Raw genomic sequence first — 14,897 nt, 5'->3', positions numbered from 1 at the left:
AAAACTGGTTAGAGAGGAACTTCTTATACTAGGGTAATGCAGGGAGAAAGATCCTGAAGTGTTTCAGTGTAATTCAGTGTCCCTGTGCCCCATAAAGTACTCTTGTACACAGTGTTTCCAGTGTGTTCCTGAATGTTCACATTCAATTTCTTACTAAGTTATTATTTAATGATATTCCCATATCAAATTCTGCTTCTTCTCCTTAAAAGTGTACTGGCCTAATAAGCAACAGAATCACATGAGGTTAGTTTCTTCTGTCCCCTGCAGTGTGTTTGTTGAGCCATTGAAACAACCATGAAAACATAATTGATATCTGAAGAGCATTTTTGGAAAAAAAATGAGAGCCATTATGAAACAAAATAAAGTGTAGCTGAAATCAGGCATTTCTATTCTCTCCCCATTCAGGAATTGTCTTCTGAATGAAGAAAGCCTTCAATGTATTAGCATTAATCCACACTGAGTGGAACAGAAGTCTTTTATAATACATACTTAATAAACCTTGTCTGTCTCTCAAGCTGGGGAGGAATAGCTGTAGTGCAGCAGCTAATCTTTACATGCAGATAAAGTCCTCAAGAAGTACATCAATCACTAATTGTTGCTGTCCTTCTAGAAAGATCACAACCAAATGGGAAAAATAAACATGTATATGCTTTAAAATTAAAGAAAAAGCTTTATTTGAATTCATAATGCTTTAACAGAAAACCACCCTCTGTAATGCACAATCATGTTTTTAAATCTCATTTCTGAGTGGTTTGGGTTTTTTAAAAGGATAAAATTAATTGCTTACAGCTCTAAATACTGTTTTGTTAAATGCTTCTTGACTATAATTAGAATAATTTTGAGACAGTAGAATTAGATCAGCTGTGTATGGCCTAGTTTTTCTTGGCAAATATGCACTCTCCTATTTTTAGTCTTTGCCTTCCATCTTTTTTGTGGCCAGATCTGTCACTGCTTTGCAGAGATGTATGATGTCATAATATTGACTTCAAAGAATTCTAGTTACAAAACTTCAGTTTAACTACCTTCCCCCCACCTTCCTATGTCCTTTGCCTGAATTGACTACAACAATTTTAAAGGAAGATATTAATTTTATGTCTAGTTCTGTAGGCATTTGATTCCATCAGAGAAAGGTCACATTGACTGGAAGCTGATGTACTTTGCACTTCAGAAATATTACCCAATAAAGGAACAGTACGGGGACACCTTGCATTTCTGTCGACACTGTAGTATTCTGTTTTGGAAGGTAAGAGCTTTGGAACAGATAATCAGAAATAAGTTCAAACAGCTACTGGTGATCATCTGCAAGGAAAAATATGGTCATCTTATCAGCTTTCTCATGTGAAAGGTGATTGGATAATATCTAACTTCAAAATAATATATAAAACTTCCATATAATATCTCTGTTAAATTCTAAAGTTGTTTTTAAGCTTGGCTTCTTATTTCTTGGTATCTGATAACCTCAATACTTAGAATTGCAATGAAAAGTGCCATGTGGAAAGAGTTACTCTGTCTACTTCTATTAATTTGATCTTATGGAAAATTGTGAGGGACTAGTCTGAAGTTAGTGTTTTTAATAATGCCATGGTAATCAATACATGTCTAATGAGAAATAATTACTACATGTTTTCCTACACATTGGTGTAGAAAAATGCATTGCTGTATTTTTATATTTTTGCTTCTGTCCCATATGAAGCTTGGAGGAATGTTTAAAACTTCATCCAGAGTGTGTTTTACCCTGGTTTTGAGGTTTGCCATGAAGCATATATTGTCTTACAGGATGGTTTTAATTTCAGTAGGGCATTCTCTTCTTTAATGTGTGTTATTACCTAATCCTGCTTTTACTCTGTGTTGCACTGTAACAGAGCCTTCTAGTTAGTGAGGCTTCCTTAATTTTACAGCTGAAAGATCAGATATGGGTAGTGTCAAGTGGACAGCAAAGGACAAGAAATGTTTGAGAAATCTTGGAAAATACTCATATTACTCATATTCTAATTAACATAAATTAGTTGCTCTTGTGTCATCTTTCTGTGATTTTTATGAGAAGTTGTATATCAGTGTGAGGCTTTTTAATTTTCCTTCAAAAAACCTAGGCTGTTTAACAGGATAAGCTAAATGCTGCTAGAAATAGTGTGTTCCTTAATGATGTGATCTTGAAGTTGAGTATTTTTGATATCATGGGAGTCCTTCCAGGTAGTAAATGCTTTGCAAAATTAATAATAGGAAAGCAGGTAGCCAGAATTGGCTTCTACTGTGAAAAGCCTGGGCATTTTCTGAAGGATCTGTGTCAAGAATGACTAAGAGCTTTCATTACAGTGGACTAAATCTTTAGCATGTAGCTCAATATGTAAGATAAATCCTCTCTCTGAAAGGGGAAATTTCAAAGGTAAGTACACAGGTGCATTTAGGTGGGCATTTGTGGTATCAGATTTCTCTGGATTGCCTGCCATCACTGTGTAGAGTTAATGCTTTCCACACTAAATTTCTCTCATTTTGATCTTAGTATAATAGAAAAGTACAAGTATCTAATATTAGGAATTACTTTGAATGTGTTTGGAATTAAATGTTTAACTTTGGAGATGGTGGGACAGTAGGAGGCAGTGAACCTGTGCAGGTTGCAGTTGTGTTCCAGTAGTAGGTTATAGTAGTCAAGGTGACAAGACACATGTTCCAATGTACTGCTGGAATAATAGGGTTCATTTTGAACTTCTAAATTCTTTGAAACACAGCACAGGAAGTTCTAAAGGTACTTTGGACTGATGAGCAGTACCTCCTAAATCACCATTCCAGTGCTGCCTCATCGTGGAGATTCGGGCAGCTCTTGTAGTGGCAGTGCAGTTATAGATTGGTTGTGTGCTTCTGCACAAAAATATTGGAGCAGGTGTTTGGGATCAGCTGTTTCAACAAGAGCACAGTCAGCAGGTTGAGGAAAGCCATTATCCCTTTTCATGCAGCACTCATTAGACCATCTGGGATGCTGCAGCCATGAGGCCCCCAGCAGAAGGGAGATACTGATAAGCTGGGTGAAGTTCAGGTGAGGGTCATATAATCAGGGAGCTGGAGGACTGGCTATGTGAGGAGTGGTGGAGAAGACTGCTTCAGGGGGACATAAGAGCCTGCCCTGAGGACAGCCAAGCAAGGGAACAGTTTGAGCACAGAGCTGATGCAGTTTCCATCCTTGGATATGTTCAGGAACTGACTGGATGAAGCTCAGAGCAGCTTGGTCTGATCTCCCAGCTTAGCCTGCTTTGAGCAGGAGGCTGGGCTAGAGACCTCCTGAGTGCCTCTCAGCCTGATCATTCTGTGAGCCTACATTTCTCTAGTCTTGGCATCTCAGCCTTGTCTCTGTCTTAAAATAAATGATGATCAGGCTGAAGTGGATTGTTAAATGAATTGGTTTATGCATAATTGGCACCCTTATTGGCAGGGACAAGTGAATTTTTCATCTGAAATACCGTCCTGCTTTTTACAGGGCAGTGTGGGTCAAGTAGTGCTGGTCACTCAATATATGGGGAAAAAAATAGTGCTGCCTTTTTTTTCAGACACTTGTGTCTGTATCCTTTCCCAAGCTTGCTAAAGAGAGGTGAGAAATAAAGCAGGGGTGAGGGGCAAAGGGACAGGAGCTACTTTATTAATTCTAGATAAATCCTGTTCTAGGTGAAAATACTCCTTAATCAGAACTTTTGTCAGGCTTTGAAAATTTATTCAAACTTCAGTATTATCCTTGATTAGAAAGATTGTTAAATTAAATATGGGTATATGAGTGCTTGACATACAATTATATCTCTAATGCATGGCCAGAAAAATCCAAAATAAACAAAGCAAAAAAACAACAAAAACGCTACCACCAAATCCAAATTTTAAAAGAGAAATCACAATTACTGCAGAGGAAAAGTAACAAGTGTTTGAATCTTGAAAGAAGTGGAAGCCCTGTATTCTTGAGATAGCTGATAATATCTAAAAATTTTGTTTCTTCATTTAATGGTATAATTGAGAAGTCAGGCAACTTTTGTTTCCAAGGTCATTCAGAAGAACTTCACGCAGAGCTGAACTTTTCTTCATAAGGGATCTATTTTTATTTTTCTTCCTTCATTAAAGAGCAAAGCAAAACATTGGAATAGTTGCAGAGAAAAAAGAGCTAAAGCAATCAGGGCATGAAGTCTAGGAATGATTAATTTCTCTTAACTCAGTTGTGCTAGCAAGGAACGTGCCTGCTCTCCATAAATTGTTTTTGGAGACAGAAGTGGTGCATAAGCATGAGACTACTTAGGGGAATTATTTACACTAAGGGCCATCCTTGATGCAAGTAAATTGTAGTTTTGAGTAAGTGTGCTGGGAGGTAGGAGTTTCTATTTGAGACAAGGGTCTCAAATAGCCCAAAAGCACAGGCCTAGCTTGTGATGAGAAGAATTTTCAGCAATTTATGAAATTAATAATATAATGTAATTGCTGACAATGTGCGAGGGCTACTCCCAGTAAATTCTTGGAGCCTTCTGTTTTGTGTTCTTTTCAGAGAAGGCCTTGCAAAAGAAGGGACTGATGGTTGCTGAATTGAATTACCTATTGAACTGATGAAGTAGGGAAATGACTTTTTCAGTATACATATAATAATCATAGTGGGTTTTTAACAAGTCTTTAGGAGTTTTTCAGGAAGAGGCATTTGTATTCCTTTACTTGTCTAAAATCTGTAACCAAAGTCAATGTACATATAGCACGTAGAAGTCTCCTAAGTTCTTTGTTGGAAGTACAGTGACTTTTGTACTCTCCTGTGTTAGGAGGGAGTCATAGCAACATTTTCATATTGAACATCTGTTTTCAAAATGACTTCTTGCTAAAGGATTTGTCCGTGATGAAACTGAAAAAAACCACAAAATTTCAATAGTGCAAAAGTAATGACTAATTATTGTGTGATACCTCTGAGTGCTTTCATGTATACTATTTCCTCTGTTCCACTAGGCACCATTGCAATTGTGGCAGGTTCTTTTATTTTCCTGAGCTTACTTAGTAATACTTTTCAATTATCTCAGACATGGCCACAGAAGCTGTGAAATATCTTTTCTTCTTTCAGTTTCCAGGACTTTATGAAAACAGTGTAATCACTTTGCATAACACTTAGTTTTAGTCTTCTTGCAGCTTGTGCTGATTTTGGTTCCCACAAAGCTGCTTGTGATTTGCCACAAGAATAAAAGACTTTTTCTAAATGGCTTATCAACCTTTGCTTAAATAAACCTTAACTCTGCTTCTTTTACTTTATGGCTCTCCTTCCTGCTTCCTTCTTCACGATTTCAAAGGACTACCACCTTGCTTTGTTACTCCAGGTATTTCTTGTGTCTCATCTGTTTTCATTGCTGACTGTTCCATAATGTCAAAGTGAATAATGTGTTCCTTTCTAATTGTCTGTTGCTCTTTGATTTGATTTTTCTTTCTGCACATCAGTTCAGCAGCAGGAATAGTTTGTTTCTTGTTCCCTTTTAGATAAAGGTAGTGATGACTTCTCATCTCAGGTTTTCATCATTTTGTCTTTTATTATTGCCATATTCCCTCTTAATGCCATTTCAACTAGGAGCCATAATTCAATTTCTAATGAGCATAGATGTCAGTGGGATCAGACAGATTTTGCTAAGAAATAGATTTCTCTGCACTCAGTGTTATTATAAACTGTTTTCTGCATTCCCTGATGTATTTAATTCAGTACTTAAATCTGAAGAGTAACATGCACCTCAGATAACTTTCATACCAAGGTACTAAAATTGATTTTATTGCACTTGGAATGCTGTAGTCGTATTTACTTTTATGGAGAATTTCTGTGAAAAGAAATTCCCCAAAACAGGCTGCATGTGACTTGAGATAGTCAAGGGAAGCAATTATATTGTTGCCTTCTGGAAGAAGAAATGGTGAAAATACTTTTACAGAACTTCTTAATGTCTAGCTATGCTAGATCTTGAGGAAAACAACTACATTAGCCAGTAAACACTTCTCCTGGGGAATTCTCTTCTTACTTTGAAAGAAGTCTGCTTTAGCTTTGAAACTTTGAAATCCAATCATTTTAACACTTTGAGTGTTTTTATCTATTATTTAGTTTATTATTCCCATGAAAATGTATTTCTCTTGAAATGAGGAGTACTCATAATTACAAGAAAGTTGTGATTCTTTTTTTCAGTCCTCATCACTTTTTTCACTGTAAAACTTACTTTGTTTTCAATAACTAAAAACACCAGTAACTGATCTCTGAGATTTTTGTTGCACCTGTATTTCCCAACTGGGTAGAACTTTCAAAAATGCTTTTATAATGATGTGCAGAGAAAGCAGCATGTTACAAACTCAGTTTAAAATATTCAGGAGTACAAATAAGAAAGAGGATAAACTCTACCTTGTTTCCCAGAATTATAATTCTGCTGGTGCTTTTTTCTGGAAACTAGGAAAGTAATGACATGACATTGACATGGCAATGGGTAGAGAAGATAATAATCCATTAGCAACTACCTTTAAGAGTGTTTTCTGGAGTGGTGCAGCTCTTCCTTGCAGATGTCATCTCAAGATGAAGGTGTTAAGTTTAACACTTCTGATTTTGGTCTTGGTCATCTGTTCTTTCTCATCTGCAGATTACCCTATTAGGCAGTTCTACCTGACTCTCTTTTTTATGTGTATGTTTGTCTTTCCCTCTGTGTCATGAATCTAACAACTGTTTCTCAGGTGATGTTAAAGCAATTACTAAAAAGAGTGGGAGGATGAGGAGGTGAGAGCACCTGGTGCATTCTTGTAGTCCTCCATAGACTTCTTGGAAAAACACAGATAACAAATCTATTGAGTAACAATTTTCACTGGAAAAGTGGAGCAGTATTTAGAATGTATTTCACCTGGTGCACTTTGGTGCTGCAAAGGCTTTGGGTGGGAATGTGGCAGTGAGAAAAATAATCACTTAGAGATTCTTTCCTTCTATTAACAGAATGGCATGTAATTTCATTCCCTATGGAAACAAAAGCAATGAGGACCATGGTAGTCTGTGATCTGTTTGTCATGTATTTATCTAGTTTTCTTCCCTCACATGGTGCATTCACCAGCATTGCTGGAAAAGAGACAGAAACTCCTTAAAGCCTGATGAGGACACTTCTGAGCCTTACAACAACACTGACAAGTTTTTTTAACTTCTCCATTGAACTGTCTGGGAACTTCTTCTCATTACACCTCTGCATTTCCCTCATTTAGGGGGTTTTAATAAGATGCAAACTACAACTTTTTGTTCAAAGAAGAATTTGAATCTTAAATAATCAGACAGGTCTGCTGAGGTCAGATTTCTGTAAGAGGAAAGAAAGCACTGCAGGCTTAGTGAATTTGTAACGGCAAAGCCTTTCCACCCTGTCTTACTTCTCTATTCCTGCCTTGCCTAGGTGCCAACTTCAGTTTTAAGGCAGTGCTTTCATTTCACTTGGGGAAAAGGTGGGCATGAAAGATGAAAGAAGGATTAGGAGGGAGGAAAGGTAGGAAAGCTTTTAAGACTGTGAATTCAAACACACTGATCAGGTTTTTTGAGGAAATATCTGCTGCTCATAATTTTCAAAGCAAGGGACTCATTTTCCCCCAGAGCAATAGATGACTTCAAGTTTTGATTAAATAGATAATTTAGGCTCAGTAAAGCTGGTGCCTTTTGCCTTTTTGTTATGCTTACTGAAAAATAATGAATAAGGAAGATAATAGTTTTTCAAGGGCTCCAGCTCAGGTTCTGGTACAAGGAGAGAATTGTTTTGGGTTTGTGCTTTTTTTTATTGTTTTGTTGGGTTTTTTTTTTCCTAAATTGGGGGTGAAGGGAGACTGAATATGGAAAGAGAACTTGCTTATTTTTCTCCTTCATTTTTCAGGATACAGGACACCCCTGCACAGCCAGTGATCCAAACACCTGTCTCATGCCAGTATCTCCTCAGCATTTTATTGATCTCTTCAAATTTTGAGACGTTCAGTAGCTGTTCTCCTGTGTTTGTGGCCATTTTTGTGAAGAGTCAGGCAGGATATGTTATGCTTTTTGTGCAATATATTTAAGTGTAATGTTTTATTGTAGTTTAAATAAATATATGGGGGAGATTATCAGAGAGGTTCATTTGGCATATTGCTTTTGTGCAGAATAGCAAGGAGGAAAGGAGAAACATTAAGAAAATTTCGTTGTCAGGAAATCTCCAGTGGACTTTTTTTCAAGTCCAAGAAAGACCACTTTATTCTCAACTTTAAATCTATGCTTTTGACGCCTTAATAGTTGGTTAAAATTATGTAGGGGAGTTTTGAAAATTTCATGGAAGAATTAAACTATTCTTGCAGGGACCAAAGGAGGGGGTTTTTTGTTAATCCTTCTTTCTATAAGCCGTGGTTTCAAAACACCTCCATGTAATTTGCACTATTATAAAGAATAGGCCAATATTCTCTTAGGCTCTTACTACATCATTACAAAGGTGGCATTCATTTTTAGGAGTTAGTGAGTAAAATATAACTGTGGTTATATCTGCTGTTGAACCTATATGGATGAAGGAAATCAAACAATTTTTGTACATACATTATGCAAAAATATTTATTTTTCTTAAGGACTTTATTAAACATTTAACCTGTCTTAGCACATCTTGCAGAACTCATGAGACCAATCTGGGGCTACTGGAAATCTTTCTGATGGTAGCTGCAGCCTTCATTTATACTGTTTGGAATGTCTACAAGTGCAACTGTATTAATTTCATCTTCTAAGAAGAAGAGATTATTGAAATTTAATGAGGATGGAGTTGCTTGTTCCTAGACCGGTACAGTGGCAGAACACTATGCTCCCAACTGAGGTTCTAACCTGACAAGCTATGGGAAGCACTGAAAGTCAGTCTGAGCTGGAGCACCTTCTGCCAAGTTAATCAGATGCTAAATTCTCCAGGAAGCTTTTTTTTTTCTATCCTGTAGAACAAAATAATTGCTTGGCTTAAGCAGGTGAAGGAAAAATTGTGAAAGTTTTGGATTTGTCAATGAAATTTAACAATATGTAATGTACAGAAAAAATAAATCATGTACCACATTCTGCACTTGCTTGTTCTGAATCCAGTTTTGTACAGTGTAATAAATCATGTTTTTATCTGTTATTCCTAGAAGCCTCTGGTGCATAGAGATGAATCCATTTGAATTGTGTAAGATCTTTCTATAACCTGTTGTCTGTAGCAATTGGTAAGGGAATGAGAAGCATACAAGCAGTCCTAGTGCTATTGCTTTACAGTAGTTTGTTGTATTAGCCCTTTTTGTAATAGCAGAGCTGGGCTGTTAATAGACTGCACAAGAAGGGGAGAATATTTGTCCTTAAGAAATAGTTTTATGTTAGTTTAATCTTTGTGATTGAATTGCTGATTTTTGTGGATTTTTCAATACAGGGTTTTGTGGATTTTTTCTTCTTTCTTTCTGTACAGGTGTTGGCTGTGGCAAAAGTAATGGCCAGGTGTGGATCCAAGGACCTCCATTCTTATTCCTGTTCATTTAGAGCATTGCTGCAAGCCTTGCTTTCCCAGCCAAGCACTGCTGCAGCCACTGGATTTGTTAAGGACCCAGCAGCCCTTCTTTAACAACAATTTGTTCCTCATTTATTTAATTCCTGTAAGAGCTCAGATGCTTTCCTGTCTCTGTGACCTCAGTAACCCTGACAGTGGCTGGTGCTGGCTGACATCCACTAATCACTCCTTTATCAGGGTTAGTTTTGCTACCCTGCATAAAACTTCCTCCTAGCCACTGAATTGAGGAGGGAAGAGAAATGATTTTATGGTCTCAGAAGCCATTTTAAGACAGATCTGGAAAAAAATCAGTATCTGTAAGAATTTTCATGTTCAACTGGGTGCCCACCAGGACCCCAAGGCCCCAAAAGCCGTAAAGTGGCTTTTTAAACGTTTCTTCTGGATAAGAGATATGCACAGATGTGCCGAGAAGCGTTTCAGTTTATTTAAGACTCTTTATTTAAAAAATCTTCAACCCTGAGTGTGGAATCACATTGTCATGAGCAGTGATACAAGCTTTCAACATTGGCCAAACTGTTTTGGAAACAGTTCCACAGATTTGTTAAATAGTGAATACATTGCTTAGGCTTAAGGCAAATAAGAGTTTGATTAAGAGTGACTATGTGAGGTGAGGTCATTGCATGCATAAGAAGGTAACTTTCAGTTGTGTTACTTAAGCAAAAAAGCTAAGGCAGTGATTTTGTAATAGGGTTGGTGGTGGTTGAGTTTTTGTGTTGGTCTGTTGAGTTTTTTAATTTAAATCACATAAAGAATGGGGAAAGGATTTCACCTTTAGGATAACAATCTTTAATACCTCACCTGAAGCACAGAACATATTTTGACAGCCTGAATTTATCTTCCTTTACTCCAGCACTCTCTTGTGTAACCTAAAGCACTATAACCATGAGAAGGGTTATACCTTAATGTGAAACCTCTCCTCCTTGGCCTCCTGTGTGCTGCTGTCCAAGGAGGAAGGGCAGGCACTCTGCCCTTCAGCAGAAAGGGTGCCTTGAACTGTGTTCTAAATCTCTTAAGCAGAGATTTCTTTTTCTTTGGGGACAGCTTTTGTCCCCAACCCTGGATCTCTTTATAGATAGATTTTGCAGTGGCAGTGGTAGGAAATAGTGTTTTAACTGTAGCCCCCTCCATGATCACTTCCAGTCCTGGGTGATTTGGCTTTAATAAATTCTAGTCCTGAGAACAGCAGTTCAAAGGCATCAGGATATTCCCTGCCATAGTCCACAAGGATCTTGAAATTACAATTTTGAAAAACAAGGTCTCCCTTCCCACTCCCCAGTCACTGCCTCCCAAACCTGTCTCTGAGAGACTCCTTGCCTTTTTTATTATATTCTCTCCCAACTTGTTGTCTTGTTCACCTATTTCTGGGAAAAGACATTCTGCCATGGACCTCCTAAGAGCACTGTGTGGGCCTTTTTCCTTGGAGTCAGACAGGACTGAGGCTCTTACCTGGAGAAAACAGAGGAGTGGGACCCTGCTCTTTCTTTCCCCCTGCTCCCCATCCTTAAAGGGTTACATTAAGTTGCTTTAGGAGAAGGAAGAAGCTGAGCTTCAGGAAAACACCAGGCTCAAACCAGGAGATCTCTACTAGGGCTAGCTTCAAAAGACCAGTGGCCTTTTGCAGTCTAGAAGGCAGAAGCAGTGAGGGCCAGCTGGGAGGAGAGGGTAGGATGGGGAACAGCAGCACAACGTTTTGGATTTCATGGTGCACAAATTAGCATCCTTACAGCTCCATCATTGGCAAAGAACTTAAAGGAAGGCTAGACCCTTAACATCCAACTAAGGTTGCTTGAATTGGCAGATAGGTACCTGCATTAAATAAATCAATATCAAATGTTTGGAGACAGTTGTTTAATAAATTAGAGTTCAGAATATGGAAACATTAGCTAATTATGCTATTTGCTTGCAGTGTTTTCGTACTTTCATCTGCAAGGCTCAGGTCCAAACCCTCAAAGACACTGGATCATAATTCCCAGCAAAAATTCCTACAAAGTTCAGTAGGATGAGGGTTACCTTTAATGCTTAAAATGTCTCTATTGAAAGACATGACAGATAAGTGGATCAGGACATGAGAGGTGAGAGTAAGGTTGGGTTTCTTTCTTTCAATTCCCATGGACCATCCTCTGTTCCACACACAGACCTGTCCCTCTACCTGTCAGGTGTGCTGGTAATGCTTATTTCCTGCAGGTTTATGTGTACATTCTTCTACAAATATGAATAAAACATCTTCAGTTTTATATCTGTTGCACTTTATAGTCATTGTGCCTTCAGCTGAAAGTTTTTCTAACAATTTTCAAAGTCTACATGAACAGCAACCACTTAATTCTAAAATTTACTTGATTTTTATATGCTCTTCCCACTTGAATGCTATTTTCCTGTAGTATTTATAGCAGAACAATAATGGAAGAATAATTTGTTTACTGGGGTCAGTTATCTTTCCCACATAATGCTCAGCTGTAGAACAAAGTTCTGCATGCTGAGAGCACCTCTTCCCAATGTTTTGGTCCCCATTATTCTCTCAGGAACAGCCATTATTTTTAGCCCTATACCTACAGGAAACTTTTAAAGCTGCAAAGCTGCACTCCCCTTCTGAACTCACTGGTATCCCTTTAGAACTTGGTGAATTTATAAAAGCAATACTTTGGCAGCATTTTCACTAGAACCAGAAATGTTTCACCATGATGCAGTAGCTCCTGCAGTTGTGTGTCCCAGGCTGCACCTCTGCCATTGTTCCTTACACAGCTCCCCAGTGCACAGCCTGCTCCTGTGCCCTCTGTGCCCTTCCCCTGCTCTTACACTGAAGCCTGAGCAGGAGTGAGACCTCCCCTAACCAGGATGGGTGCTGCTCATGGCCTAGTTCAGCCCCCTCACTGCAGTAGGTTCATCCTAGCACCCCTTCAGCTCTTGCTGCAAGCTGCCCATAGGCCTTCTGCTGATCCAATGTTTCTTCTGCTGCCTGCACTCACCTTCTACATCTTTCCTCAACTAAGTCTAATTTAAACACATAGTAGTATGGAATAGATCTGGAGAAGTGTTTGCTGCAAGTTGAAGGCACAACACTACAAACAAACAGAACTTGCCATTTGTACCTGTCCACAGGGGATGTTTTTTTCAGTTGCTCATCAAAAAGTCCTGGTCTTGAACTGGAACACCAGGAAAAAAGGCTAGAGCTGTGTTAGTTCTGATTCTCTAAGACCAAAACCCTGGCCTAATAATAAATATTGCTACTAAGAGCTGTAGGAACATTCCCAGATGTTCTGCACTTCTTACCTCTGTTTATAGTGTGCTTCATTGCTCAATGCCAGAACATCAGCTCCTTCCCTAGTCCTGCAGCCCCTGCCCCTGTGCCCAGTGCATCCAGTCCTCAGTGCACAGCTCAGGAGCCCAGACCTGACCACGATGGTTTGCTCAGGTCACAGCTGCTCTCAGGCAGGGAGCACTGAGGCAGCCATGCTGCACAGATGGGTTACTGCACTTCAGGGTTAGTTTATAAAATAAATTTTAAAAAAAGAGCATATATCTTTTTCATTAAGTGTCTAAAATAACCCTATGTACAGATTTACTCTATCTGTAATATGACTTCTGGGAATCTTGTGCTTCATCCCATCAAACAATGGTTTACTTCCTAATGGGAAGTGATGCTTGAGTTGTTTTCCTTTTTTTGTCCTGTCAAATGCTGGTTGCCAAGTTTCTGTCCAAATGTTCAGAAGATAAACTGTTTACAGGCACTACCTAAACTGAAGGCATTTCAGCCTAAAAGGGGTGTGTTGGTCATGAGAGAAACACCAAAGAGTTGGTCTTCATGCAATCAGGATATCTTTGCATCTGTGACACCCCTCCTAAAAAGCTAAAAGACAAGTGCAAAAATAAAACCAATCAAAAGAAAAATTAATATTCATCATCTTGCCTATTAGAAAACTTTAGCAGAAAAAAAATAATATGCCAAGTGCAGAACTTGGTGTCAGGATACATTTGCCTCCCATTTGCCTCCCTTTCTCTAGCACAAACACTTTCTCCAGTGTTTCCTCCATCCCTCAAATACCAGAGGAATTTGGCAGTGTAACCTTGTAGGGAATCCAAGACTCCTGGACAAACAAGACGGTCAAGACCACAGCCTTTGTGGGTTTCAAGATAAAAGGTACAAGATAAAAAAGGCTAAAAGACATTGCTAATTTATAGGAATATTTCTATATAAAATCTGATATATTTTACTGTACAATCTCAAATAATGAAACCAGCCAATTGTCTGAAAAATTGCTTAAACTCAACTGTTCAGTCTATTCAGTACAAGGGGCTGGAGCAACTGGAAAGCAAAATATCACATGATTACTTTCAGAAGTGGACAAACAAATCTCAGAAAACACAGCTGTGCACTTTTCTATGCAAAGAATAATCCTTTTTCGTTTCCAATAGGAAACTCACAGTTCAAAATGTGTCATAAAGCTTCTAGTAGTGTTATTTGGGTCTCAAGAGCATAAAAACTTTAATGCCAGCCAAGCTTTTACCAGATTGTTATGGCCTTGAAAAGAATATTCTTACTGTCTTGCACCTTTTAGTAATTGCTGGACACAGAATAGGAAAAATTTCTTCCCAAGTGCAGAGTAGGTATTTCTTTTTTCAATAGCAGTGATAACAGTCAGTAGATACCATGTGAAAAACCATTATCTCCCTACACCTTGTTTACGATTATATATTTAATATAAATTCCTATTATTTATATTCCTATTTTTATTGTTTTCATACTCTTTATTTCTTTGTAACTACAGAAGCAGCATTACTTTCTGCTATGATGTGTAGCATTACAGCCTCCTCAGAACAGGAAGGCTCCACAATGATGCTGATGGCACTTAAATGTAATTCTCTCCTTTTGATTTCTAAACTGGCTTTTTTTTGCCTGTATGTTTGATTCCCTGTCTTATTTGGTACAAATCAGTCATGCTACAAGAAATTTTTGAGACTGACAGTATCTAATGATACACACCTTTGCCAACTGTTGCTGGTGATAAGCCTTCTAGGAAATTACTTTTCCTCTTCACAGTACTGATTTTATTTCCCAGACACATCAGAAACAAAGTAGCAGGCACTCAGAGGAAAGGATCAAACAAACCCCTGCAAATTAGCACAAACAGTTTGGATATGCATGAAACAGCTATATAACATGCACATTCATGCTTTCAGATTGCACACAACCTACAGTTTTGTCATACAATAACAAGCATTTTGATAAGTTTCAGAAATTGAGACAGATGCCAGGCAATAGGAACATCTATGCTCAAAATTTGACAGGGTTCTTGTCTGCTCAGCTCTGGAAATGCAGGTCCTTCCACTTCCTTCCACCTGCCTAGCTGTGCACCTGCCCCCTGTGTCTAGTCAGAGGTGTGTCAATGC

At 38.3% G+C, this 14,897-nt stretch overlaps 1 protein-coding gene across 3 annotated transcripts in view; it reads left to right on the top strand.

Moving 5' to 3' along the window:
• FBXO25 (F-box protein 25) overlaps window positions 1-9,038 on the top strand; it is a 30,812-nt gene extending 21,774 nt beyond the window's left edge. Inside the window, exons 9-11 of one of the 3 annotated variants that reach the window (XM_054629061.2) lie at window positions 1,100-1,243; window positions 5,289-5,315; window positions 7,854-9,038. In XM_054629061.2, coding sequence (XP_054485036.1) covers window positions 1,100-1,243; window positions 5,289-5,315; window positions 7,854-7,943 — 261 coding nt within the window. In that variant the 3' untranslated portion in view covers window positions 7,944-9,038. The remainder of the gene's footprint in view (window positions 1-1,099; window positions 1,244-5,288; window positions 5,316-7,853) is intronic. The other 2 variants (XM_077175015.1, XM_077175016.1) reach the window with 2 other exon arrangements.
• Window positions 9,039-14,897: the final 5,859 nt, after the last annotated feature.

The sequence above is a fragment of the Agelaius phoeniceus genome, chromosome 3, assembly GCF_051311805.1.
Source record: "Agelaius phoeniceus isolate bAgePho1 chromosome 3, bAgePho1.hap1, whole genome shotgun sequence".
Lineage (NCBI taxonomy): Eukaryota > Metazoa > Chordata > Aves > Passeriformes > Icteridae > Agelaius > Agelaius phoeniceus.
This window is presented reverse-complemented; position numbering and strand designations above follow the sequence as displayed.